Source organism: Castor canadensis, chromosome 13 (genome assembly GCF_047511655.1).
Source record: "Castor canadensis chromosome 13, mCasCan1.hap1v2, whole genome shotgun sequence".
Classification (NCBI taxonomy): domain Eukaryota; kingdom Metazoa; phylum Chordata; class Mammalia; order Rodentia; family Castoridae; genus Castor; species Castor canadensis.
The window spans coordinates 38,953,024-38,979,621 of NC_133398.1; the positions used below are offsets into that span (position 1 = coordinate 38,953,024).

General features: G+C 36.9%; 1 protein-coding gene across 4 annotated transcripts in view; it reads left to right on the forward strand.

Moving 5' to 3' along the window:
* Kif24 (kinesin family member 24) overlaps positions 1–26,598 on the forward strand; it is a 67,495-nt gene that overhangs the window by 2,331 nt on the left and 38,566 nt on the right. For 2 of the 4 annotated variants that reach the window (XM_020163831.2, XM_020163834.2), the window contains exons 1-2: positions 24,166–24,254; positions 24,502–25,140. In XM_020163831.2, coding sequence (XP_020019420.2) covers positions 24,521–25,140 — 620 coding nt within the window. In that variant the 5' untranslated portion in view covers positions 24,166–24,254; positions 24,502–24,520. Of the gene's footprint in view, positions 1–6,973; positions 7,057–24,165; positions 24,255–24,501; positions 25,141–26,598 lie in introns of those variants that run through there. The other 2 variants (XM_074051592.1, XM_020163832.2) reach the window with 2 other exon arrangements.

The following is a 26,598-nucleotide window of genomic DNA, read 5'->3' on the forward strand; positions in this document are numbered from 1 at the left end:
TGCTTATTTGATTATTATCTCCTCACTAGGATAATAAATAGTGCCGTGAAGATCGTAACCTTGTCTGTTTTGTTCATTACTGTATACCCAATGGCTAGTTCATAAAAAGTTCTCAAAAATATTTCTTGAATGACTGGATAAAGGTTCTTGTTGCAACTGTGTCCATATTCATTCATGTAATACAACCTTGCCTCATATTGATGCTAAAAGCAGTGATCAGGGCACCACCAATTCTGCCAGTATAAGAGGAACAGATACCAAAGTTTCTACCACTTATGGTTACAAATAGTATCAAATGCTTTTATAGTTTTAAACATAATATTAGAGATATTTATTCATTAAACAATTATTGAATGTGTATTTCCAGACACTGTTTTAGATACTGAGGATAATAAGATTAGTAGGATACATTCTTTGACCACAAGGATATCATATTCTGTGGAGGAACATAGACATTTATAGGTAATTATCACATAGTATAACTAATGATAGAGATATGCAAAAGGTACGATGTGCACACAGAAGGGGCACCTAATCATATCTGAAGAGTTCAGAAAAAGACCCCATTTGTGTTTTATTTAGTAAATAAGAGGTAGACAGGTAAAGTCAGGTTTGATGAGAGTGGGAGAAGGCCAGTTAAGAACAAACTATGAGCTGGACACCAGTGGTTCATGCTTGTAATCCTAGCTACTTGAGAGGCTGAGGTTGGGAGGATCAAGATTTAAGACCAGTCTGGGCAAATACTTCGAGAGAATTCATCTCCAAAATAACCAGAGCAAAATGGACTGGAGCTTTGTCTCAAGTGGTAGAGTGGCTGCTTTGCAAGTGTGAAGCCCTGAGTTCAAAACCCAGTCCTTCTCTCTTCCAAAAAAGCACACCATGAATATATGCACATAGAAATAAAGCAGTTTAAAATATTGCATAAACTGGAGAGAGGAACTAGATTATAGGCTTTGTGGGACATGCCAAGGAGCTTGGACTTTGCCCTGTATATAAATGAAAAAAATGCCTTTGAAGAGTTTTAAATAAAGTAACAGATGGTTATACCTGTGTTTTCAAAAGAATGATTTGGCTTAGCAGTCTGGAGGGTGGTTTGGAAGTAGGCAAAACCGGAGGTATGGAGAACCCCTAAGAGACATGTAATATTGTAGGTGAGAACTGTAGACAGTGGTGGTAGAAAAAAATACAGGAGAAGTTTGACAAATATTTAGATTAAATTGACTGGATCTGGTGATTAAATTTGAGATTAAAGGAGAAGAAGGCATCTCAGATGTTTCCCAGTTTAGCTCTTGAGTGGCTTCATGGATGGTACTATCATCACTCATCCCAAAGAAGAGAAAGGTAGAGGAGCAGACTTCTGTCAGAAGGTAATGAATTGTGTTATTGACAAGGATTTCATATGCTTAATCACATATATTTTGACAGTGAAATCTGCATATTTTTGCTACAACACATATCTGTGATGTTGTCTATCTTATTGTGAAGTGCACTTAAGTTGCCCTTGGATTCTGGACAGGTACTCTACCACCTGAGCCATCCCCCCAGCCAACATTTGGATTCTGGAAGTACCCCACTTAATAACTGCACAAATCCAGGCCAAAAGATTAGGTGAAATTTCACTACCAATGAGGAGTAATACTGTACCTGCTATAGTCTTTCAAGTTAGCCACATGTTTATAGTGACATTTGATTGGTTAAAACTAGTAGCATAGAATTGTGTAGCCAATGTATGACTATCAATTCACTTTCTAAACCAATTCAGGTAGTCATTTTGAATAAATTAACTTATGCCTCAGTTTTTTCATTTGTAAAAAAGAGATGATAATTGTTATCTATCATAAAATATCTTGGAGATTAATTAGTAGCACATTACTTAAACATTGATAATTTAGTTCATAGTGGTTAGAATTTTTTTTTTCAGTACTGGGACTTGAGCTCAGGGCCTACACCTTGAGCCACTCCACCAGCCCTTTTTTGTGATAGGTTTTTTTTTTCAAGATACAGTCTCATGTACTATTTGTCCAGGTGGTTTTGAACCTCAATCCTTCTGATCTCTGCATCCTGAGTAGCTAGGATTATAGGCATAAGCCACTGGTGCCCAGCTAGAATTATTATTTCTAAGCTGTTTACTGCTTTCTCAATGTCACTCCTTTGGAAATAATTCTGGGTGCTATAATGGCAACTGTTTCTAAAGGGCTATAAACCTAACTAGAATAATTTACATCATCTTGGAGATTTATAAAAACTGACATGAAATGATTTTTTCTTTTTTTGTGGTACTAAGGCTTAAACTCAGGGCCTACACCTTAAGCCACTCCACCAGCCCTTTTGGGGTGTATGTGTGTGTGTGTAAAGGGATTTTTCAAGATAGGGTCTTGTGAACTGTTTCCCCAGGCTGAACCAAGGTCCTCCTGATCTCTGCTTCCTCAGTAGCTAGAATTATAGGCATGAGCCACCAGCGCCCAGCAAAATAAATTTGTTCAAAGTATTTTATGACTGAAAAGTGGCAAAAATCTGCAAGTGACAACTTCCTGAGTTTGGATTAGACCAAGATTTTAAAAATAAACCACTGAACTCAAACCTCCCATTGGTTCCCACCTGTTCCTGGGAATTCTTTCAAAATTAAACTTCTGTATTTAGAGAGTAGAAATACTTGCACTGTTTAAAGATAACTGGGTTCAACTATTTTGTTATGTTTATTTTTAGGTGATTACCCCCAAGCTTTTTACCAAATTTAAAAACTTAATAAATCTCTGTGTGGCTTTTGAAGGAAATTGTAGTAATTGCACAGTAATTGCTACTTAACCATAAATGAACTTGAAACTTTTTTTTCAGTTACAAACAGAAACAAACTACTCTTTAAAAAATATATAGGAATAATTCACATATTGGTATGCCCAGATCATACCTTGCCTTAAGAATTCCATTAAGTATCATATATTGTAATTCCTTTGCAGCTGTTGTTTTAAGCAGTTGTCTACTGTCACTTGTCTTCTGTGGACCAGTAGTCTATAGGTAGAATAATCCCTGAAGTTTGAAATAGTTAGTACCCTTGTAGGGGGAAGTGTGTAAATAATATAATTTACCTTTTAATCTGCCACTGATATTATTGAATTTCTTGTGTTCTTAGGGATCTAATGCCTAACCCAAGGTACAGAAACATTTTCATGAAAATTGATTGAGAATGTTGAATTTATATGGTATCTGTTTTTTACTTGTTTTTTTCTTTTTTTTGAGGGTGGGGGGAAGGACTGCAGTTTGAACTCAGGAGTTTGCGCTTATGAAGAAAGTGCTCTACAACTTGAGCCACACCTCCAGACTGTTTTGCTTTGGTTGTTTTGGAGATGTGGTCTCTTGAACTATTTGCCCAGGCTAGCCTTGAACCTTGATCTTCCCAATCTCGGCTACCCAACTAGCTAGGATTCTAGGCCTAAGCCACCTGCACCCGGCTGTTTTTTGTTGCTGTTGCTGTTGTTGTTTTGAGTCAGGATCTCACTATGTAGCTGAGGTTGTCCTTGAACTCAGTATGTTACTCATACTGGCTTTGGACCAGCTGTCCTCATGCCTCAGCCACCTAGAGTACTGGGATTATAGAAGTATACCTCTATGCCTAGCTTATTGAATCTGTTTTTGATAGTACAGTGGACACAGTGACTTTGGGATTAATTCCTTAAAAAGTGACCATTATGCCAGACATGGTGGTACATGCCTGTAATCTTAGTACTTGGGAGACAGTGACAGGAGGATTTCAAGTAATCACTATCAGTGGTTGTCTAGGGTTAGATGAGTTGGAGGGAAATTGGGAGTGATCACTGATGGGTGCAGGACTTCTTTTTGGGATGAGAAACATGTTCTAAAATTGATTGTGATATTACAACTATGTCAACATACAAATGCTACTGAATTTAAGGGCGAATTGTATGGCATGTGAATTATATATAGATCCGTTACATGTTTTTGTTATTTTTTGAGTCAGAGTCTTGGTATGTAGCCCAGGCTGGCCTCAAACTCTCGATCTTTCTGCCTCTACTTCTGGAAATTAAATTACAGATATGTGCCATTGTGCCTGACTTTTTTTCTTTTTAAACAGGTGGGCTTATTTTATTTAAAATAAGGAAGGCCCTGAGTTCAAACCCCAATACCACCAAAAAATAAATAAATAAAAATAAAATAAAATAATGATAGGGTTCCCAAACATCTTAATAAAATGCAATAGGTTTTAGTTTATATACTGTTAGGTTTGTGTTGAATTGGTTTCATACCAATTCAACTGGTTACATAATCACTGTACCCAACTAGAACAGGTTCATTTTTCTCTTCTCATTTATCTAACTAAAGCTTTTGAGCTTTTCATTCTGTGCTTAAAGAGTCTAAAAATACATTCTGCATATGTATTCATTTTTTAAAATTTGGTACTGGGGATTAACCTCAGTGCATATGCATTCTTGACAACTCTAACCACAGCTCAGATTTCTGTGGAAATGTTAATATATCTTCTCAAGTTTTTTCCATGGTTAATTTTGTTTTTGATAGTTACAGAATTAAGTGTTTTAGGGGAAGAGCTATTCCTTTTCAGCTGCATCTAAAATTTAATGGTAGGAGTTTTTTTTTTTTTTTGAAGTGATAAAAATGTTCTAAAATTGGATTTTGGTGATTGATGGTTGCACAACTCTGTGAATGTACTAAAATTACTGAATTGTGTACTTTTTATTATTGTGCTTGGTGGGGGTACATTGTGGCATTTTCAGACGTTCTTGCCATATATCAGATATATCATACTTGAATTCAATTCTTCCACAATTTTCCCTCATCCCCCCTGAATTGTATACTTTATTATTTTTTTTCGTTATTTTGTGTATTGGCTGTTTTTTTTCCCGAATTGTATACTTTAAATGGGTGAGTTTTATGCTGTGTGAATTATATCTCAATAAAGTTGTTAAAATTTTAATGTTAGCCTAGAAGACTTTATTAATCCTTTCCCCCCATTTCATCTCTTGTAATTAAAGTATTCGGGATGTGGCATGAATTTGAGAAACTAAAAATTTGAATTCCATTTTCTCCCATTTTTCTGATTGTCACAAATATTATATAGGCTTTTTAGATTTATTAATTTATTGTGATATGGGGAAGTGTTCTACTTGAGCTATGCCCCCAAACCTTTTTTTGTTTTTGTTTTTAAGATAAGGGCATGCTAACTGTCTGGGATGACCTTAAACCCATGATCCTCCTGCCTCTTCCAAGTAGCTGGGATTACAAATGTGAGCCACCATACCAGGGTAGTTTAAAAATTTTTTTTACATTATTAATTTTTTTTTGAGACAGAGTCTCACTATGTAACTTGGATTCTGGATTCTCCTGCCTCAGCCTCTGTGCTAGAATTATAGGCATCCCCCACCAATTTGGCTACTTTGTTTCTTTATGGTGATTAAAAATATAAGCTTGCAGCAGGATTCTGATAAGTTTTTGAAATTACAGTACCTTCTCCTTGATTCATATTACTGAATTGTGTCCAGCTAAAGACAAAGAGAAAATTCTTTTTAGCAAAAATACCTTATTTACTCCTTGAACTACTTTGAACAGTTTACTTTTTCTTAGTCACTATTTGTACATTTGTTTCACAAAATTTTTTTCTCAGATTGACATAAAAATTTGACTGATTTAAATATTCAGAAATTTCTTCCTTTACACTAGCAAGATACCATTTTAGCTAAGTGAAAAAAAAAAGAGAGCTATGAAAATGTTTCCAAAGCCCTAAGGGGGAAAAAAATCACACAAAGTAAAATTTTCACAAAACAGAGAATCTCTTTAGTCTCCATATTTTACATAAATTTAAAATAATGACTCTATAATTTTATTTTATGTGAAATTCTACTAAATAATAAGCCTATCTCTAGTAACAGAACGTGGGTCAGTGATTGCCTGGGGCAGAATAGAGGACAGGATTGACTATCACAAGTCATTAGGAACTTTAAGGAATAATTGATGGAACTATCTTGATTGTATTTTTTTTGTGTGTTTTATTTGTTTTTTGGGGAGTGGCACAAGATTTGAATTCAGGGCCTCATGATTGTTAGGCAGGTGCTCCACCACTTGAGCCACTCCAACAACCCTTTTTTATAAGGTCTCTCGAACTGTTTTCCTGGGCTGATTTCAAACCTTGATTCTCCTGATCTCTTCCTGCCCAGTAGTTAGGATTATAGGTGTAAGCCATCAGCGCCCAGCTCTTTTTTGAATTTTAATATGCAAGTATATATTTGTTAAAACTCATAGGACCATACACTTAAAATAGGTAGTTTATTGTAAATTTTATCTCAATAAAATTGATTAAAGCAAAATCAAGACCACACATTTTTTGCATCAAGTGTTTGCCATTTGAAATGTATAATCATCTAAAGTCTCCATATTACATAGTAACAAGGCATTTGAATGAACTATGCAAAAGTACTTATAAAATTGTTGCTGATAAAACAGTTTTAAGTTAGTAGAAGGTTATGTACAATATTAATATTTAAAAGTAGTATATTCTGCCAGTGTGATATATATACTTTTTTGTTTTTTGAATCTGAGGGTTTTTTTTGTTTTGTTTTGCTTTGTGGTGGCTGAGGCTGCTAAGCATGCACTCTACCACTGAGCTATATCCACAGCTCTAATCCCTTACCTTTCTATTCTATGCTATATATTCAGGTTTTCCTCAATGGAATAGTAGAAACAATCTTTATTTTGTGGGGGAAAGGGGGTGCTGGGAATCGAACCCAGGGCCTCATGCTGTACCATTGAGTTACACCTCTAGCAGAAACTATCCTTTAATAGTGTTAAGTCTTTCATAAGGTGTATCTGTTTGTTTCTAATATGTCAGGCAGCAAACACTTCCTACCTGCCAGGCACATCCATGAGCCAGCATGGCCCCATTGTTATGGAGTACTTTATAGTTTTCAAACTATGTTTGCATTTTTATCTTATTCCAACCACACAGCAACCTCTAAGAGAAGAAAGAGAAACTGAAGTAACTTTCCTGAGGTTACACAGCTAAAAGACTTGAGAGTTATCTGATTTCAGGTGAGTAGATCTCACGAACTTTCTTGTGCTCTTGTCCTCCTGACCTAACTGGAGGTGACTGGAGATGGAGAAAGGACAAATAATAGAAGACAGACATGCGGAAAGTTGGGATCAGGTGTGTTGGGTGCTCAGATGGAGACACACAACAGCCTTGTTGCATTTTTACTTCTCTTTATTCTGCTTCTTTTCTCTATCTTTAAAACCTTACTTCTCAAGTCTTTCTTTTCTGTTCTTTAAAGTTTCGGCCCTCAGACTTGCAGACATACAAACAGCCAGCAGCAGCAGCAACAACAGCAGCAGTGTCATTCTCACAAGCTGCCTACCAATCAATCAACAAAACCCCCGTCTTCCTTCAGTGAGTCTGTTATAAACAAGGAGGTAGAGCAACAGTTCTGGGAGGGGCATGACATTGTAACAAGAGAAACCTGCTCTCGAAATTTCTTGAGTGCCACTTGTATGTTTTGGTTAACTGTCTAGTATCTCCATGAACTTCTCAGTGATTACTTGCAGGATTTCCTCTTTGAGGATGTTTTTGTGGACATTGTTGGGTTCCTTGGTGGCATTTGTCTTTGTTTTGTTGGAGTCCAGAACTGGGTATCTGTTTTTTTCATTTACCTCTGAATCCTGTATTAAATTATTTTGGAGGGGAGAATGGTTTCCATCCCTTTTTCTTTTTCCCACTGTTCCACTTGGTACTGTGCAACTATGTTCTTGATAGGCTAGTTGGTGGTTTCAGTCACCTGTTTTCTTACCCTTAATTTAATTTTTGTTTTGTGGCTATCTTGGGTTTTTAGCTAAGGTGGTATGCTACTTCTGTCCCTGGTCTGGGTGTAATTTATTATTAACTAATTCACAGGTTTAATACCCTGTGTTAAATATGTTATGTGTTATATAGAGGACCCATTGGTGATAATATCTATAAGCAGTGGGAGTTGGGGGGGGTTAACATTTGTGATGCTAGCTATAGAAATTTGGGGAGATGGATAGGGTGGCAGTAAAGGAGAAGATGGGAAGTGGGGTGGGTTGAGTGGGGAAAGCAGTGTGGGGGCTGCTGTTTTTGTAGTCCTTGTGTGTGTTTGGGTGTATTACTGTTGCAGAAGAGGGTGTTTGTGTTAGGGATTGCAGGGGTTTGGGATTGTATAAAGTTGGCATAATAGGTTGGTCAGTGGGTGATGAGTGTGAAGGAGGGAGGGGTAGTCTGGTGACAGGTTGGAGGAGAATGGGAGGAGAAGGCGAGGGCTAGGGAAGAGAGTGGGTGAGAAGGGGCAGAACGAGTTGTTGGAGAGAGGAGCAATGGGTTTTAGCATAGGAGAAGAAGGGAGAGTGAAGGGGTGAGAGTAGGGTTGAGAGGATGATGATGGTAAAGTTGATAGTGTAGAAAGAGAGAAAAAAGATAATAGGAATAAAAGTAAAAATAGAAAACACACAATAACAAAACTAACAACAAAAAAAAACAAAGAAATCAATAGGGAAATGAACAAACAAACAAACAAAAACCCTCCAGGTTCAGGAACAATAAAATTTCAGTCTTAGTTTAAGTTCTGGAGTTACTCCTCCAGCATCCAGTCCTGGTGTTGGCATATAAGCAGAAGATCTGTCATGGTCTCACCAGGTGATTGGCTTGTGAGTAGTGTTTTGTTCTTCTGTCTTTCAGCTGTGGCTGCTTGGTCAGCTCATCCCCAAGTAAGGAGTAGTGGTTTAAGTTTGCATGCTGTCCTCAGGTTCAGGAGATCATCTCTGTAATCCACTAGTTATCCTGCTTTGGAGGTGGCTTTTTGGTGTGCTTGTTTACTGGAATTTCTGCGATGGGAGCTTATTTCTTTGCCCTGTCCCCTTTCTCTGGGGCAGGGTCAGTGTTCCCTCAGTGTTTGTTTTTCAAATTTGTGGGGCAGTTTGACTTTGGGTGCTATTCACTTGCTCAAGAGATGAGTTTTGTGATCTGCTACCTGCTCTGCTTCAGGGATTGGCTTATCAACCACCCACTGTAAGCCTTCCTGCCTTTCCAGCCTTTGTTTACTGATAGTTCTGCTGAGAGTAGCTCCTTGCCTCTCTGGTGCACTTTCAGTGATCCCGCCCCTTCCGCTGTATGCTAGATTATAGTTCCCTGTTTATTGTTCAGTTTTCTTTTGGGAGGGGTGTCAGTATGCCCAGGGGGCTGTGCTGGTTTATTCTGGGGGTGGCTGGCGGAATTCTGCATGATGCGTGGAGCTCATCTGTTTGGTCTGCTGAATGTCTTTCAGGCAGGTTCTGAGCCGGTGCTGGTGGCAACTGCAGTGGCAATGGTAGCCCACAATTTTCTCAGTGTAACATGGTGTAGAGAAGCTTTCCACGGGTTACGGGTTCAGGGTGTAGAAGTTTTGATTCTCGTTGGTGCTTTATTTCTGCTAATTTTAGCTCCAGTGTTTCATCAGGGTTTTGGAGTCACGGAGCTCACGCTGTCTGCTTCCTCACCCTAGTTGCCATCTTGGATCCCAAGAAACCTGCTGTCTACTTCTCTGAACTTAAACAACTTAGGAAAAGCAGCTGTGCTGTTTTTTGCCTCTTGCTGTCTTCTGTGGCTGGGGCCATGCCAAACTCAGCCTATAGATCACTGAGCACAACTGTGCCTATGTCAAGTTCTCATAGGCTCCCCACATCTCCCCCTTTTTTATTTCTTAAATGCTCGGGATGAAACCTGTCCTCCAATTCAAGGAGTTGTCTTGAAACCTCTGTTGTATGCCAGGGCTGTTAGGGTCCAGTTTCTCAAGCACAAGGTAAGACCTCTTTGATTATCAGCTGCCTGCAAGGTAGCCTATAGGGGACTCTTCACAAGAGTAGGCAGTCTCTTGGCCCATGGAGGTAATCCCAAATGCATGGGCCCCAATACTTATGGGCCAGAGTGTCTTCCTGACCCTCCTCATCTGACACTGAATCAGAATCATCTCTGGACTGAACTTTACTTTTAAGGTGAGGCTGAGGGCTCAGCAGCTCCATCTCCCATGGCATCTTGTTACTGACTGTCACACTCCTGTATGACCGGTTGTAAGGGGTGAGTCCCACATCCCAGCTCAGCTACCAAAGAGGAAAATCTTTTACTTCTTTATTATAACATATTCTACTTTATATTTCTTCTTCTACTGTATTCTACCTTACATTTCTTCTGCTACCATAATTCTTTACTACTGTATTTCTTCTTCTATTTTTCTTCTACTATACTTCTATTTGTTTTTTTCTATTACCTAACTTCTTTAACATAGCTTTTTTAAAGCCTATATTGAGTTTCCCAAGCTTTTACCTGACTATATTCAATTTAATCTCCCTCTCAGTTTGCTTATTTTTCTATTCCTTGCTTATTTTTCATTTCTCTATTATGCATGCACTTCCTGGAGACTGTCTCCTCATCTCAGGCTTTGAGTTCCCCCATAGTTAGGTCCCTGTTTGGGCGCCACCTGTAGAGAGCTTTCTCGAAAGCTTTTGTTCTTCCTCTTCTGTGGTTGGGGCTGTGCCAAACTCAGCCTGTAGAGCACAACTGTGCTTATGTCAAGTTCTCATAGGCTTCTTATAATCCACTCCCCACAGGTAGAGTTACATAGTTTAGGCAGATAAGTGTAGAGTTTGAGGAAGCATGTTAAATAGTTATACTTTTCCATATCCTAGACTGTTAATAATTTTTTGGCTTTATTGGGATTTGAAATCAAGGCTTTGTACTGAGCCACACTCCCGGACTAATTTTCTTAATTGTGTGCAGAGTTGTATGTATTCCCCTTCCAATTGATTTTTCTCTGCCACTAAGATAAGAAAGTTTGAGTTTCTGCCAATTCTGCCAATTTGATCTCTTCCAATGCTATGTTTCTTTCTTCCTTTCCTTCCCTCTCCCTTTCCCTTTCCCTCTCCCCCTTCCCCTCCCCACTCAGTACTGGGGATTGAACTCAGGGTTTTATGCATGCTAGACAAGCACTCCAGCAATTGAGCTTCATTCCTAGCCTTTCTCTGTCTGTCTCACTTTCTCTTTCTCTGCCTCTCTCTGTCTCTCTTTCACACACACACACACACACACACACACACACACACACACACACACACATAAATGTCACAATGTATCCCCCTTCCCCCTCCCTGTACAACTGTTATATGTTAATTATAAAAAACCATTTTTGTATTTTATAAGACTAAGATTTGAACTCAGGGCTTTGTACTTGCAAAGAAGGCACTGTACCGCTTCAGCCACACCTTAATTTCATTTTGCTCTGGTTATTTTTGGAGATCATGGTCTTGGGAACTTTTTGCCTGGGCTGTTCTTGAACCTTGATCCCTGCCCCCATCTCAGTCTCCCTATTAGCTAGGATTATAGGTGTGAGTTAATGGCACCCAGTAGCTTCTAGTTTTGTTTGTTTTTTTGGGGGTGTGTGTGGTTCTGGGGTTTGAACTCAGGGCCTACACCTTGAGCCACTCCACCAGTCCTTTTTTGTGATTTTTTTTTTTTCAAGATAGGGTCTCATGAACTATTTGCCTAGACTGGTTTTGAATTGCAATCCTCCTGATCAATTCAAGCCTGACTAGTCAGGCTTACAGGCATGAGCCACTGGCACCTGGCAAAAGACACTTGCACACCCATGTTTTGTTTTTTTGTTTTTTGTTTTGGTAGTACTGGGGCTAGAACTCAGGGCACCATGCTTGCTAGGCAGATGCTTTACCACTTGAACCACTCTGCCAGCCCTGCAGCTTCTAGTTTTTTAAAAAATATGTAGCATGTTATCCTCTGCAGTCACCTTACTGTGCAATAGAAAATCAGAACTTCTAATTGTAGCTTAGTACCACTGATAAACCTTTCTCTATGCCTCCCTCACCATCACTCCTCAGCCTCTGGTAGCCAATCTTCTAGTCTCAACTTCTATGACATTAACTTTTTTGATTCCACACAGGAGTGAGACCATGACGTATTTGTTTTTCTGTGCCTGTCTTATTCCACTTAACAATGTCCTCCATTTCCATCCATGTTGTTGCAAATGACAGGATGTTCTCCTTTTATAAGGCTAATGGAATTCTGTTGTGTATATATGCCACATTTCCTTGTACATTACATTCATCAATAAACATGAGAGTGCACATGTCTCTTTGATATACTAATTTCATATCCTTTATTGATATATATTCAGTAGTAGGTTTGCTGGATCATATGGTTGTTAAGAACTTCTATTTTCTTTTCCATAATTACTGTGCCAATTTACATTCCTACTGACAGTGTCTACGGGTTCCTTTTTTTCCATATCCTTGCAGCACCTATCTAGAATAATAGTCATTCTAACTGTGATGAGGTGATATCTAATTGTGCTTTTGTTTTGTATGTCTCTGATAATTAATGATGTTGAACTCTTTTATATACATGTTGGCCATTTGTATTATTTCTTCTTCTGCTTCTCCTCCTTCCTCTTCTTCCTCTTCCTCTTCTTCATCTTCCTCTTCCTTCCCTTCCTTTTATGAGACATGGTTTCACTATGTAGGCCAGGCCTGCCTTAGCCTCCCCAGTGCTGCATTTATAGGTGTGTGCCACCACACCTGACTCTTTTGCCCATTTCATTCATTCATTCATTCATTCATGATAGAATTTCACTGTGTAGCCCAGGCTGGACTGTAATTCTTCATCCTTCTGCCTCAGCCTTCCATGTGGTGGGATTGCAGTTGTGTGCTACCATGTCTGGCTCTGTTTCCCATTTTAAAATTTGAAATTATTTTCTTGCTATTAAATTGTTTGAATTCCTTGTATATTCTGGATATTAACCCCTTGTCAAATATAAGTTGTAAGTTGTCTCTTCATTTTTAGAATTGTTTCCTTTTGGGCCAGCAGAGTGTCTCAAATGGTAAGAGTGTCTGCTTAACAAGTGTGAAGCCATGAGTTCAAACCCCAATGCTGCAAAAAAAAAAAAAAAAAAATTGTTTCCTTTGCTGTGCAGAAGCTTTCCAACTTCTTCCTTTACCTTTTTATCATTTTTATTGAACTTTTCATGAACTACTTGTGGTAGAGGGTATATGAGTTCAGAAATATTTTCTAAAATATTTAAAATAGTTTACTAAAATTTTTTGTCTTACATTCCATATAACTGATTATTTTATTTCTTAGTGATTATTATATCCTCTCCAATGTGTAAATGGGGCACAAGATATAAAATGAACATTACTTGATTCATCCTCAAAATTCATCTTTTATATTCTTTTAATACAGAATTCTTTTGCTAGTAAATAACTCAAATTCTTTAATAAAATCCCCGTAGAAGCTGCATCTGATTGTTTGGAGGTAACACTAAAGGTAAAAGTTGACCTAGAGAGAATGTTCAAAAACTCCATATGAAGTGAGTAGTGATCATTCTGGGTTACCTGCTTGTGTGTGTATAGAGTTGTTCCTGAGCTCCAAAGGAGTAGGGCCAGGGTGGTTGCACTCATTCTTACCACTTTTTCCCTAATCCAGGTCCTCTCTGCTGGGAATGCATAATCTTGATCTGAGTTTAGGACTATGAGTAGATTATTGTAAAACAGAGCCATGTGGTTCATTGGAGGAAAGTGTATTTGGTTAGGGTTGGGCAGGAAATTTAAGAGATGAAGCTATTAAAAACTAAGGCAATTGAATTGAAACACAGAATAAAATATAAAACTATAATGAATTTTATGAAAAGAACAAAAAAAATCCCATAAAACCCCTGAAAGAAGTCATCTACCATCATTAAAAAACAATTAGTACACTATTATTTTGTGAATTGAAAATTAAAAGGAAAGAATTAAGCACTTATACCTGCCTTCATGTATAAACTCTACTTTGGGTAACTAGTTCTAGTTGTTGACAAAAAGGTGTTTTTTGTTTTGTTTTGTTTTTAAGCAGCAGAATTCCACAAATAAAGGGTCAAAAAATCACCATTTTGCAACCCATATGAAATAATTAAGATAGGTATCTATCATTGGTGGATGAAATATTAGATTAATTTGGTTAATCTGAGAACTTCACAATGAAGTAATCAAGCTAAAGTACTAGCAGACATTTGGTTTTGCTCTCTCTTTTTTTTTTTTCCCCAATGTATTTATTTATTTATTGGCAGTAGTGGGGTTTGAACTCAGGGCCTTGTGCTTGCTATGTAGGTGTTCTACCACTTGAGCCATGTCCCTCAAACCCCCATTTGTATATATCTTGATGTAATTTGTACAGAGCACATGACATAGTCTCACTACCTAGTCTAGACTGACCTGTTATTCATTATGTAGCCTAGGTTGGCCTGTCTTGAACTCCTCCCACCTCAGTCTCCTGGCTCTTAGGATTATAGTTGTGTACCACTACACCTGGCTCTATACTTATTATTTTTTGCACTACTGGGGTTTGAAATCAGGCCCTACACCTTGAGCTACTACACCAGCCCTTTTTTGTGATGGGTTTTTTTTTTTTTTTTAATTAGATAGGGTCTCGTAAACTATTTGCCTGGGCTGCAATCTTCTTGATCTCTGCCTCCTGAATAGCTAGGATTACAGGCTTTGTTTCCAGAAGATCTTGGTTGTTGCGTTCCAAATGGAAGAACCCAAGCAGAACACATGGATGAGGTGAAGCAGAATAGCTTTATTGAGAGAAGGGGAGTCACCCATTCCACCAGGTGAGGGAAGAGAAGAAGAAGGGCGGGGGTCTTTTGGTAAGTCGTTTTTATACCACCTTGAACTTGGAGGTGGGGAGACAATACATCATCACCTGGCTTCTCTCACCTGTGGGCTGGGGGAGGAGCTCTTGAGTCAAGGAGCGTAATCCCAGACTGTCCCTAACCTAGTCTGCCTCAGCGTGAGCCTATGAAGTATTTTTGCTAGAAATGTAAAAGTTAATTCTAATAGAGGGTTGCCAGATTTGGCTAAAACAAAATAAGATAGTTAAATCTGAATTTCAGGTAAACAGTGAGTGACTTTTTAGTATTAGTATGTCCTGTGCTTGGAACATACTTAGTTTCTGTAACAAGTCAATGGAACAGAAAGAAAAGGCATTAGGGGCTCAGGGAGAGGAAAGGAAAGGGGGAGGGAGAAGGAGGGTGTGGAACTGCCTTTTAAGAAAAAGCACTTAAGAAACATAACAATCAAATTTGTGGTACTTTTTGGATTCTGATTTGAACAGAAAGATTTTTTTCTTTTGAAAAAATTTTTGATAGGATTGGGGTTTGAACTCAGGGCTTCAAGCTTACAAAGCAGGTGCTTTACTGCTTGAGCTATGTCTCCAGTCCATTTTGCTCTGGTTATTTTGGAGAGGAGAGTGTCATGAACTATTTGCCCTGGCTGGGCTCAAACCACAGTCTTATTGCACCCTCCCAGGTTTACAGGCTTGAGCCACTGGTGCCTAGCCAAAAAGATATTTTTATAAAACTATATTTAAAAATAGCATTTCACAAAGATTTTTGAGATAATTTAAGAAACTAGATTATGAACTAGGCATAAGATATCAAAGAAGCATTGAAAAACTTTTTTAGACATAGTAATGGCATCATGGACTATATAAGAAAATGTCTATTTTTAAAAAATAAGTTTAGGGGTGAAATGAAGTTATATCTGTGATTTACTTTAACACAGCAATCCCAGCTTATTTGCAGATTTATTACGTGTGGTTTTGATCAGGCACAGTCAAAAAAAAATAATAAATTGCTAGGCACCAGTGGCTCATGCCTATAATCCTAGCCATTCAGGAGGCAGAGATTAGGAGGATCTCTGTTTGAAGTCAGCCCAGGCAAATAGTTTGTGAGACCCTATCTCGAAAAAAACCCTATCACAAAAAATTGGGCTGGTGTAGTGGCTCAAGGTGAAGGCCCTGAGTTTAAGCCCCAGTACTGCAAAAAAAAAAAAAATTAGTAAATTGAAAAATCAAAAGAAATTTCAACAAAAAAAATTGTTAATTCCTGCACGTGCATGAGTTGATGCTGAGAAGCTCTCAGTCCGTCTTCTGTTATCATCAGTTGTGTTGAAACTATCATTACTTGATATCATAATTTGCTGAGTATTTCCCTATCGTTAATTTTGTGAAAATATGTCCCCCCAAAAGCAAACTGTGCTCAAAAACAATGTAAAAATTAATGTGCTTAGTTTAAGTGATAAAGTGAAATTTTTAGATTGTTTGAAAAGCAGCATGTCTTTAGTAGACGTTGGCCAATGTTAAGACAAAAATGAATCCAAGTATCTGAAGTATAGTATTCAGCTCCATGCATCCTGAGCATTCTTGGGTTTTCCTTAGTGGAGCTGTCCTTGCAACCATATACACCTGAATACCAAGGGTCCACTGTATTTCAGCAAAGGAAAAAAAAGGATAGGAAGCAAGTGTGACAGTTTTGGATAATTAAAGAATCTAGGAGTGGATAACATGGAATTCATGGTATACTTCTACTTGCTTTTGTGATAATTAAAATTTTTTTATAATGTTTTTAATGCTATAGCAGCTCATTGTGCATTGGTAGGTGCTTTAAGAATCTGGCTGAGCACCAGTGGCTCACACCTATCATCCTAGCTACTTAGGAGGCAGAGATCAGGAGGATCACAGTTCGAAGCCAACCCCAGGAAAATAGTTTGAGAGACCCTATCTTGAAAATACTCAACACAAAACAGGCCTGGCAGAGTGGCTCAGGTTGTAGAACACCTGCCTAGAAAGCATGAGTCCCTGAGTTTAAACTCCAGTACCACCAAAAAAAAAAAAAGGATCTGTCTGCTGCAAATGCACATTCAATACATTTGTAGAGTTCTTTAACATATACAATTTTACTGTTAATACATGTTGAAATTATTAGTCTAGTTTTAAACTTAAAGAAACCAAGAGGGCTGGGGTTATAGCTCAGTGGTAGAGTGTTGGCCTAGAATATATAAGGTCCTGAGTTTGAGCCCCAGAACTGCAAAGGAAGGGAGGGAGAGAAAGAGAGAAAAAAGAAGGAAGGGAAGGGAGAAAGAGAGAAAAGGAAAAAGGGAGGAAGGAAGGAAATAAAGAAAAGAAAGTCAGTCTTCTGTTACACTAGTTACTACTAAACAAACTCTTTAGTGGTCTACTGACATTTAAAATAAAGATCTTACTCTGTGTTATAGCACAGGCCTATAATCTCAGCACTATAGAGGTGGAGGCAAGGGGACCAAGAGTTTGAGGCCATCCTAGGTATATTGTGAAATCATGCCTCAAAAAACCTAAGTAAATAAATAAATTGACATCTTAAAATAGAAAAAAAAAGAAAAATGTGTAGCTGTCTTGTTCTCTGTTCATTTCTAACTTTCTACCTACAGGTAAGAATGTGTTCAGTGGTAATTGTAGTTTTAAGGGTCAGCGTTTATTGGCTGGCTGTAATACATTAGACCTATGCTTAAGTGTATAATGTGTTAGTTACCTTCTTTTTTTTCCCTTTAGAATTATTTTGTTAGGTACTAGATCTACTGACATTCCAGTTATAATTATGCCTAATCTATTTTTAAGAAGGTTAAAGAAAAAAAAGATTGAGATTGAAGGTGTCTTACAATAAAGATACCTTCAATCTCAATAAAATACATAGCTACAAAGAAAACAGCAAATAAAAATAAATGCACAGGGATTAGAGATATAGCTCAGTGGTAGAACATTTGCCTAGTGTGCATTGAGGCTCTGAATTTAACCTCCAGCACTGGTGGGTGGGGAGCAATTTGGACAATGCAGGATATGGACCAATGTACAGAGAATGATCATTATCCCAGTAAGCCTGTCTAAGGAAATCTAGAGCAAGAATCTTGGGGTACCGCTGATAAAATAGTTCATTTCGGTGATATCTTGGCAACTTAAATCTAAATCTACTTAAATAATTTGTATAAATATAAAAATAATTTTAATGTAGCTTAATTCATCCCTCTCTATCTTCCCAAGGAAGGTTGTCGCTACTTAAAAGTTACAACTTTTTTCTGGCTAAATACAGTAGTTTATAGTCATAGTTATTCATGTTTTTATCCTCTTGATAATCTACCAGCCTTGGACTTGTTTATTCTCCTCCCTAATTATCCAGCCAGACCTCTAGGTGCTGAGGAAATAATCTTGAAATGATCCTTTGCTCCTAGCCTCCTCTAAAAAATGAGAAATAAACCCAGTAACACAATTTAAATAAAATATTAAGATTTAAGAATAACTTACATAAAATCGTATATCCAAACTGACAACCAGTAAACACAATTTTTGTTTACTACTACAGATTTTTTAAAAATGAAATTCTGGCTTAACCATATTAAATGAAATTGTTTACACAAAGTACATAACAGAGTGCTTGGTATAAAATAAAACTCATCATTTTTAGCTCAATCATATCATCAAATTAAGGTGACTTGGACTATCTGCTGAAATACTGGAATTATCCTTTTAAAAAAATTTTTTATTGTTGTGGTGGGGGTACATTGTGTCATTTACAAAAGTTCTTATAGTGTATCAAATATATCATGGTTGAATTTACCCCCTCCATCGTTCTCCTTTATTCTCCCTCCCCCCATTCCTGCAACAGTTTCAAGAGGTCTCATTTTTTCATTTACATACATGTGTACACAGTATTTGCACCATATTCACTTCCTATACCCATTCCCCACATCCTTCCTCCCTCACTGGTACCTACTCCCCAGACAGGACCTGTTCTCTGATTTTGTAAAAGAAAAAAAATGACATTTTTGTTTGTTTATGATAGCTATACAGAGAGTTTCCTTGTGATGTTTCCATGTATATATTATGCATTATAACTTGAATTGGTTCATCTCTGTTTTTCTCCTTTCTTCCTTAGTCCCCTTATGGTGACTTCAACAGGTTTAAAAATTCTATTTTCATTCCTGTATAGGAAATACATCAACCATATTCACCTTCTTAACTTCCTTTTACCTTCCCTCTCTCATATGTGGCATCACCTGTTTTTCACAATATTGCTTGTATTTGTATTAGGTCTACATTCCACATATGAGAGAAAACGTTCAGTCTCTGGCTTTCTGAACCTGGCTAACTTCACTTAAGATGATGTTCACCTGTTTCATCCATTTACCTGTGAATGACAAAATTTCATTTTCTTTATGGCTTAATAAAATTTCATTGCATGTAAATACCACATTTTCCTAATCCATTCATAGTAATAGGGCATCTTGGCTGTTTCCATAGCTTAGCTATTGTGAATAATGCTGCAATAAACATTGGTGTGCAGGTGCTAGAATTAGCCTTGTATAAGATTTTTCTTTGAGCTACATGAAGTGTTCAGGCTGAAGTTGGTAACAACATTGCAGATGTTAGATTCCTTCAAGTTGAGAAGATCCTGAGGCTGTCTCCATTACTTTTGATGATGGGACTTGGAGTTATGAAATGCAGAGAAAATGGCTGTATATCCTACATAAGCAGGCATGGAATCTTTTAGTCACTTGATTACCTTGGGTAAAAAGGTAGAAATAATGATAGAAATTTTATCCTCTGTCCTATTTAAGCAGATTGTATTCATCTAAAATATTTGTTGCATACCTATCTAATATAGTGCTTGGCTGAGTTGGATCATACTGCTTTTGTCTTTAAGAAGTCACACTATGGGGAGGGGAGGATAAAGGAGAATTATGGAGAGGGCAAATTCAACTATGATGTATTATAAGAACTTTTGTAAATATTACAGTGTATCTATCCCCTATACAACAATAATATGATAATAATATAAAAATCAATCCGCACAAAAATAAATAAAAAAGAAGCCATATTACAAAAAAAAAGAAAGAATGAATGAATTCACACTATAGTTTGAGGAAAAGCCATCTTACATCATCTCTGGAGTAAGACTGGCAATAAATTTTTTTAAATGAATCAATATGTAATAAATATCCTATCAGTTTTATAACCAAAATGCTATAGTAGTTTAGAGAGACATCACATATCCCTGGGGTAATTAATCTATTCAAGAAACATTTGTGGAATATTTTTATGACTATAACAAATAGCATATGAAAATGCTTCTGTTAAATTGATAAGTAGATACCGTAATATAGTTACAAGTACAGTGTTATATACAATGTAGGTCTTTTCCATTTTTTATCCAAGTGCCAGGACTCACACCTGTAGTCCTAGCTACTTGGGAGGCTGGGATGGGTGAATCGCAGTTTGAGGTCATCCTGGCCAAACAGTTTGTGAGACCCCATCTCAACCAATAGCTGGGTGTAGTGGCATGTGTCTATCATCTCAAGCTACACGGGAGGCTGAGATCAGGAGGATCCAGTTCCAGGGAAAAATAGGCAAAGCTGGCTTGGGCAAAAAGTGAGACCCTATCTCCAAAACAACCAGACCAAAAAGGACCGGAAGCATGGCTCAAACTAGTTTTCTCATCTCCTTGCCTAAAAAAGGAGAAAAAGGAAAAAAAAAAAAAAAAAAGAAAAGAGAGAAAACCACCCAAATGGTAAGAAGTATTAGGTCAATTTTGGGAGATTAGGAGGAAGGAAAAGTGTGTGTGTGTGTGTGTGTGTGTTACCTTTTTTAAGAGACAGAATCCTGCCCTGGCTCTGAATTTCTGGGCTCAAATAATCCTCTTGCCTCAGCCTCCCAAGTAGAAAAATATATTTGCCGGGCACTGGTCGCTCTTGCCTATAATCCTAGCTATTTAGGAGGCAGAGATCAGGTGATTCAAAGCCAGCCTAGGCAAACAGTTTGAGAGGCCCTATCTCGAAAAACCCATCACCTCGCTGGTTAAATGACTCGAGGTATAGGCCCTGAGTTCAAGCCCCAGTACCACAAAAAACAAAACAAAAAAATAAGTAATATAGTCACATAGTTTCAAAATTAAGCAAGCAAAACACTGTTCTAAATACTGTTGGGTGATGGAGACAGCAGTGAAATAGAAATGACAATAGGACAGATAATAACTACCAGCCTTAATTGTATGCAATGGTTTACTATCTATAATAACCCTCTACTGTTCTCCCCCAAGAGACTATTATTACTTATGCAATGTGCCAAAATAGTTTATGCCTGAGAAGCAGATATATAGCTCGATTGTAGATCAATTGTTTCTCTCTTTCTAACAAATGGTACCTTTTTACAAATGGTGTTCTGTACCCTTCTTTATTCACTTAACAATATATTGGAAAGCTTTCTTTCTCTTCAATAATATATTGTAGTGTTCACTTACTCTTTGTAATTGCTTCGTAATAATATTCCACTTAAGGGACAACCATAATTTATTTAAATGGTTCCTGTTCCATTCCTTTGCTATTAAAACAGTGCTGTATGAATAACTTTATACTTATGTACTTGTACACAATATCTGTTGGAGAGAATTGCTGGGTCAGTGCATTTGCTTTTTTTTTTTTTTTTTTTTTTTGTGGTGCTGGGGATTAAACCCAGGGCTTTACACATGCTATGCGTCACTGTACTGCTGGTCTATATCCCCATGTTCCAGACATTATGCTGATTTTATAAGTATTTTATAATTTTACATGTATTTTCTCATTGAATCCTAATCCTAAGAACTATAGAGACTCTATTGCATTCTGTCTTAAATTGAGAAAAATCAGTTTCAGCCATGTTAAGTAATTTGTCACTTATCTCCTTCTTACGGTTGTATGGAGGTTAACAAATATAGTGTCTACAACAGTGCTTTGTATGTATTAAATACTCAATAAATACTAGTTGCTATTATTATTACTGAAACACAGAAAAAAATACCATGCTAGGGCCTATCTTAGTCATAGTAGAAAAATAGAGTGCTTTTTTCTGGGAAAGACCGGTATTCCAGGTAGAAGAAACAGTGGTAAAGGGATTGGTTGCCTAATTTTGCTACTGCATAGGGTTCTCAGGGGTAAAATGAAAGAACAATTTGAGAGATGAAAGAAAGCTTCATATTGGGGGGAAAGCTTATAAGCAATCTTAAAGGGATGGCTCTTTGTCATTTTAGTAGGTAGAGGGATTGGGGAATATTTCAAGCAAAAGCGTCACTATTTTTAAGTGGTCGGCATTTAGAAAGACAGTGGAGACAATGAGATACCACTATCAGAATGGCCAAAATCCAGAACACTGACAGCAGCAAGTGAAACAACAGGAATTCTCATTCATTGCTGGTAGGAATGCAAAATAGTACAGTCACTGTGGAAGACAGTTTAGCAATTTCTTACAAAATCAAGTCTACTCTTAACTATACTATTCAGCAATCATTTACCTTGGTGTTTACCTAAAGAAGGTGAAAGTTAGGTCCACACAAAACCTACACACAGATGTTTATAGAAGTTTTATTCATAATTGTCATAAATTGTAAGTGTTCAAGTTATCCTTCATCTGGTGAATGGGTAAACAGACAGTGATACATTCAGACAGTGGAATGGTTTTCAGCAGTGAAAAGAAATCAGCTATCAACGCATGAAAAGACTTGGAGAAAATTTAAATGAATATTATGAAGTAAAAAAAGCCAATCTGAAAGGATGCATACTGTGTGATTCCAAGTATATGACATTCTGGTGTCATGGGGCTGATGGAGTGGCTCAAGTGGTAGAGCACCTGCCTAGCAAGCACAAGGCTGTGAGTTCACACCTTAGCACCACATAAAAGCTAGTAGACATTATGGAAAAGGCATTGTAAAGGCAGTGAAAAGATCATGGTTATCAGAAGGTAGATGGGTAAGAAGGATAAAGAAGAATAAAGAAGATTTGTTGGCAGTTAAAACTACTGTGTTGTACTCAAATCGTGAATGCATGTCATTGTACATTTGTCCAAATTCATATAATGTACATTAAGAGTGAACCCTAAAGTAAACTATGGACTTTGGGTGATGGTAATGTATCAGTTAGGTTTCATTAATGGGAAAGGCTGGAGATATTTGGGTAATCTCTGTACCTTCCACTCAATTTTGCTGTGAACCTAAAACTACCCTTTAAAAAGTCTAACAAAACATTTCAGGCATAGAGAGTTACTATAGTTATCTACTGCTGTACAACAAACTATCCCAAAACTTAGTGGCTTAAAACTATTACCCTTTTATTTGCTCACAGCTCTGTGAGTCAGATATGTGGACTGGGCTTATAGTTAGGTAGTTCTTCATCTAGTCTCATCTAGGGTCACTCATGTAGCTGCAATTATCTAGTGACACCACTGGGGCTAGATAGTCTAAGATGACTTCTCTTGCATGTCTGGTTTTGGTCACCAAAGTTCTATTTGTTTATAATCTTTGGCTATTGGCTGGGCTTCTTCACATAGTAGAAGAAAACCACGAGAGCAGTAAAAACTGCAAGGACTGTTGAGACCTAGGTATGGAAGTCACACAATGTTGTTTCCACTATATTTTGATGGCTAAAATAAGTTGCAAGTCCAGCCTATGGGAGGAGTTACACTCCACCCCTTGATGGGAGGACTGCAAAGAATTTGTGGCCTCCCCACACCCCTCTTTTTGAACCTTCCACAAATAGAAGATGGCAGGATGAGTTTAGGATGTGTTACTTAGCCCTTTTGGCCTTTTCATTAGCCTAAGTAGCATTTCCTCCCAAGTTAGTTATTCAAGGCTCTTTGTGTCCTGCCCTCAACTCTTTTTCAGTAATTCTTAGAAGACAAAATGTCAATTAAAATGAAAAAAAGTTTTATTAATATTAACTGAATTTTGAAAACTCTGAACTATAAAACTATTTTTAAAAGAAAATACAGTTTAAATTACATTTTTAACATTCTTATGAACTTGAACTTGACTAACAATGATAATGGAAAACTACTCAGAGTCTTGACTTTAATAGACCAAGATTATGTGTTATTACCACATCATCTGTTAGTATTTAATTAACTATTTGTTGTTAATTTTTTAAGCACTTTAATGTACAACCATTTAAATCTTGACTATATTAAGAATTTCTTAGGTAAACTATTTGATTGATATGTACAGGTAGACATTGAGACAACCTCTTTGAATGATCTAGTACACTGAATTAGTTCATTCTCAATTGATCATGATTTAAATTCTGTTTAACTTTTGCCAGTATTCAGCAGATACAAATGTGATTTCCTCTGAGTTATATTAGTTTCTAGTCCCTCATGGTCTGCTATTTTATTCTGCTTTCTATTCTGAAACAGTTCTTAGCCTTTGTTTATTAATCATGGGAAACAGTTGTGCAACATGCCTTGACATTAACTTGAATATCTAAAATTAGTCCTGCTACCATCAGTGGTTGAGAGCAAGGTTTCAGTAGTTTGTGGCCTGTGTTAAGTAAGGATTGCAAGTGCATGGTTAGAAGGAACTCCCAAGAAATAAGTAAGTGGTTTATGTTATGTGTATGTCCATGTACATCTTTAAATATGTAATTAAGGAAACTCTTTATTAAGCAGATGAACAAATTACATGTTATTACAACTTTTTAATATGCTATTCAGAACATCTTTGCTTATACACTGTGCTGTTTATAATCATTTCAGAAGAAAAATATATTGAAAACAAGATGATAAAACATTTTTATTGTGAATTTTAGTTTGTAAATGCCTTTTTCTCTCTCTCTCTTCAGAGTTTATAAAAATTTATTCATGAAAATGGCTTCCTGGTTATATGAATGTCTTTGTGAAGCTGAACTTGGACAGTATTATCCTCATTTTACTGCCCTTGGCCTTCAGAAAATAGATGAATTGGCCAAGGTTACCATGAAGGACTACTCCAGATTGGGAGTCTATGACATGAATGACCGCAAACGTCTCTTCCAACTTATCAAAATCATTAAGATTATGCAGGAGGAAGATAAAGCAGTCAGTAGTCCAAAGCATTGTTTTCAGACAAGCAGCCTATACATCAAGCCTCAGGAATTCAGGTCTGGCCCTCGCAGACAACTGCATTTTGATTCTCCTGTTGACAGTAAAGACAGAAGTGCCAGCAATGAAATGTACAATTTGTCAGATTTTTCTGCAAATGAACCAAAGTTCAGCTACCTGAAAGAGTTGGAACACATGCTGCCTGATGATTCCCAGTACCATACAAAAACCAGAACTCTGAATGCCACTGCTGCTGATTCCTATGTGCAAACACAAAGTAATACTTCATTCTTTTCATCAAATCATTTTTCTCCAATACTAGGAAATTGTGATATTCCCATTATTCAAAGAGTCTCTCATGTTTCCGGGTATAACTATGGAATCCCTCATTCTTGTGTCAGGTAATTATTTTTACCTTTTTTGTTCTTTCCTTCCTTCCTTTCTTTTGTTTTCTTTCTTCCTTTTTTTTGAGGGAAAGTAGGCTCAGGGAAGGGCAAACCTCTCAGAACCAGAGGAAAGCAACTACTTATTTACTGTAAATGAATATAGCATAGAAATGATACAGATGAATGTAACATGGAAACGATAGAAATGCTGTGATGAGGAGTAAATTAATAAGGGATTGGAACTTTCCAAATGGGAGAAAGATATTGTTCATGTGCATCAAATTGCAGCTACTTGCCAGAATCTGCTATTATTCTTACAGCAGACCTATTTCTGTTATTTATTATAGTGTAACATGATGCATCTTGTATATCTGTGAAAGTATAATTAGTTAACTGGCCTTCTACAATGGAATAAAATTTACACAATTTTACAGGATTTTTTTTTAAGGCTATTAAGTTCACATAAACCAACCAGAAGACTTACGGCTTAGTTAAAAACAAAAATCAGGTAGTTAAATTAAGTAGGTCTTTGGAGTAGTTAGATCATTTGTATACTTTGAAATGTGACCCAGATTTTGGCTGCTTTTTGTGGGAGGAAGGGGGCTAACTAGAGTTTGAACTCAGGGCCTCATGCTTACTAAGCAGGTGCTGTACCACTTGATTCACTCTGCCAACCCTGACTGCTTTTTATTTTATTTTACAATCCCAGCCCTAGAAAAACAGATGATTTTAGTGATTATGAAGAATAAGACACTTCTTGATGAAGATTAGAGTTTGAGTCTGAATGACAGATACTTCCACCTAGAGCTTCAAGTTAGAATTTGAAATACAGTGAAACACTAAGTAATCCCTAATACTAAGAATGATAAAGCAGGAAATATGTTCTTTAAAAAATTATGTTGCTTATTTTGTTATTTTTAAAAATAATATATGCAAGTTATGGGAAAATAGAATTCATTCTTAATTCATATCTTTTCATAAAAAATGCTGTTATAAATACCTTAAGATAAAGTATTTACTTTGGTCTTATATTTGCTAAAGTTCCAGAGGATCTCATAATCAGTTCTTTTACAACCCCCAAAATAGAACTGATTTTAAAGGTAAAAGTACCTACAGTAATTTGAAATACATGGTGAATTTTATAATTTTTGGAAACTTTTGTTTACTTGTTTTTTGGTTTGGTCTATCAGCACAGCATTTAGTACTGATTTTTTTTTCTTTAGGTTGTGAGAGTACTAGATTGTTCCATGACTATGAAAGCCAGGATAGTTGCTGTCCTGTCAGTTACCTAAGTGGTAAAAGAGCAAATTGAACAACACACAAAAATATCTAAATTAGAATTATTTACAAATGAAAATATCACTTTTCATTATTTAACACTTTCATGGACTGAATGCACACTTTAGTTTAAATATTGCCATTACATTTATTTAACAAACATTAAGAACTATTTCCTAGGCCTGACTGACTCTT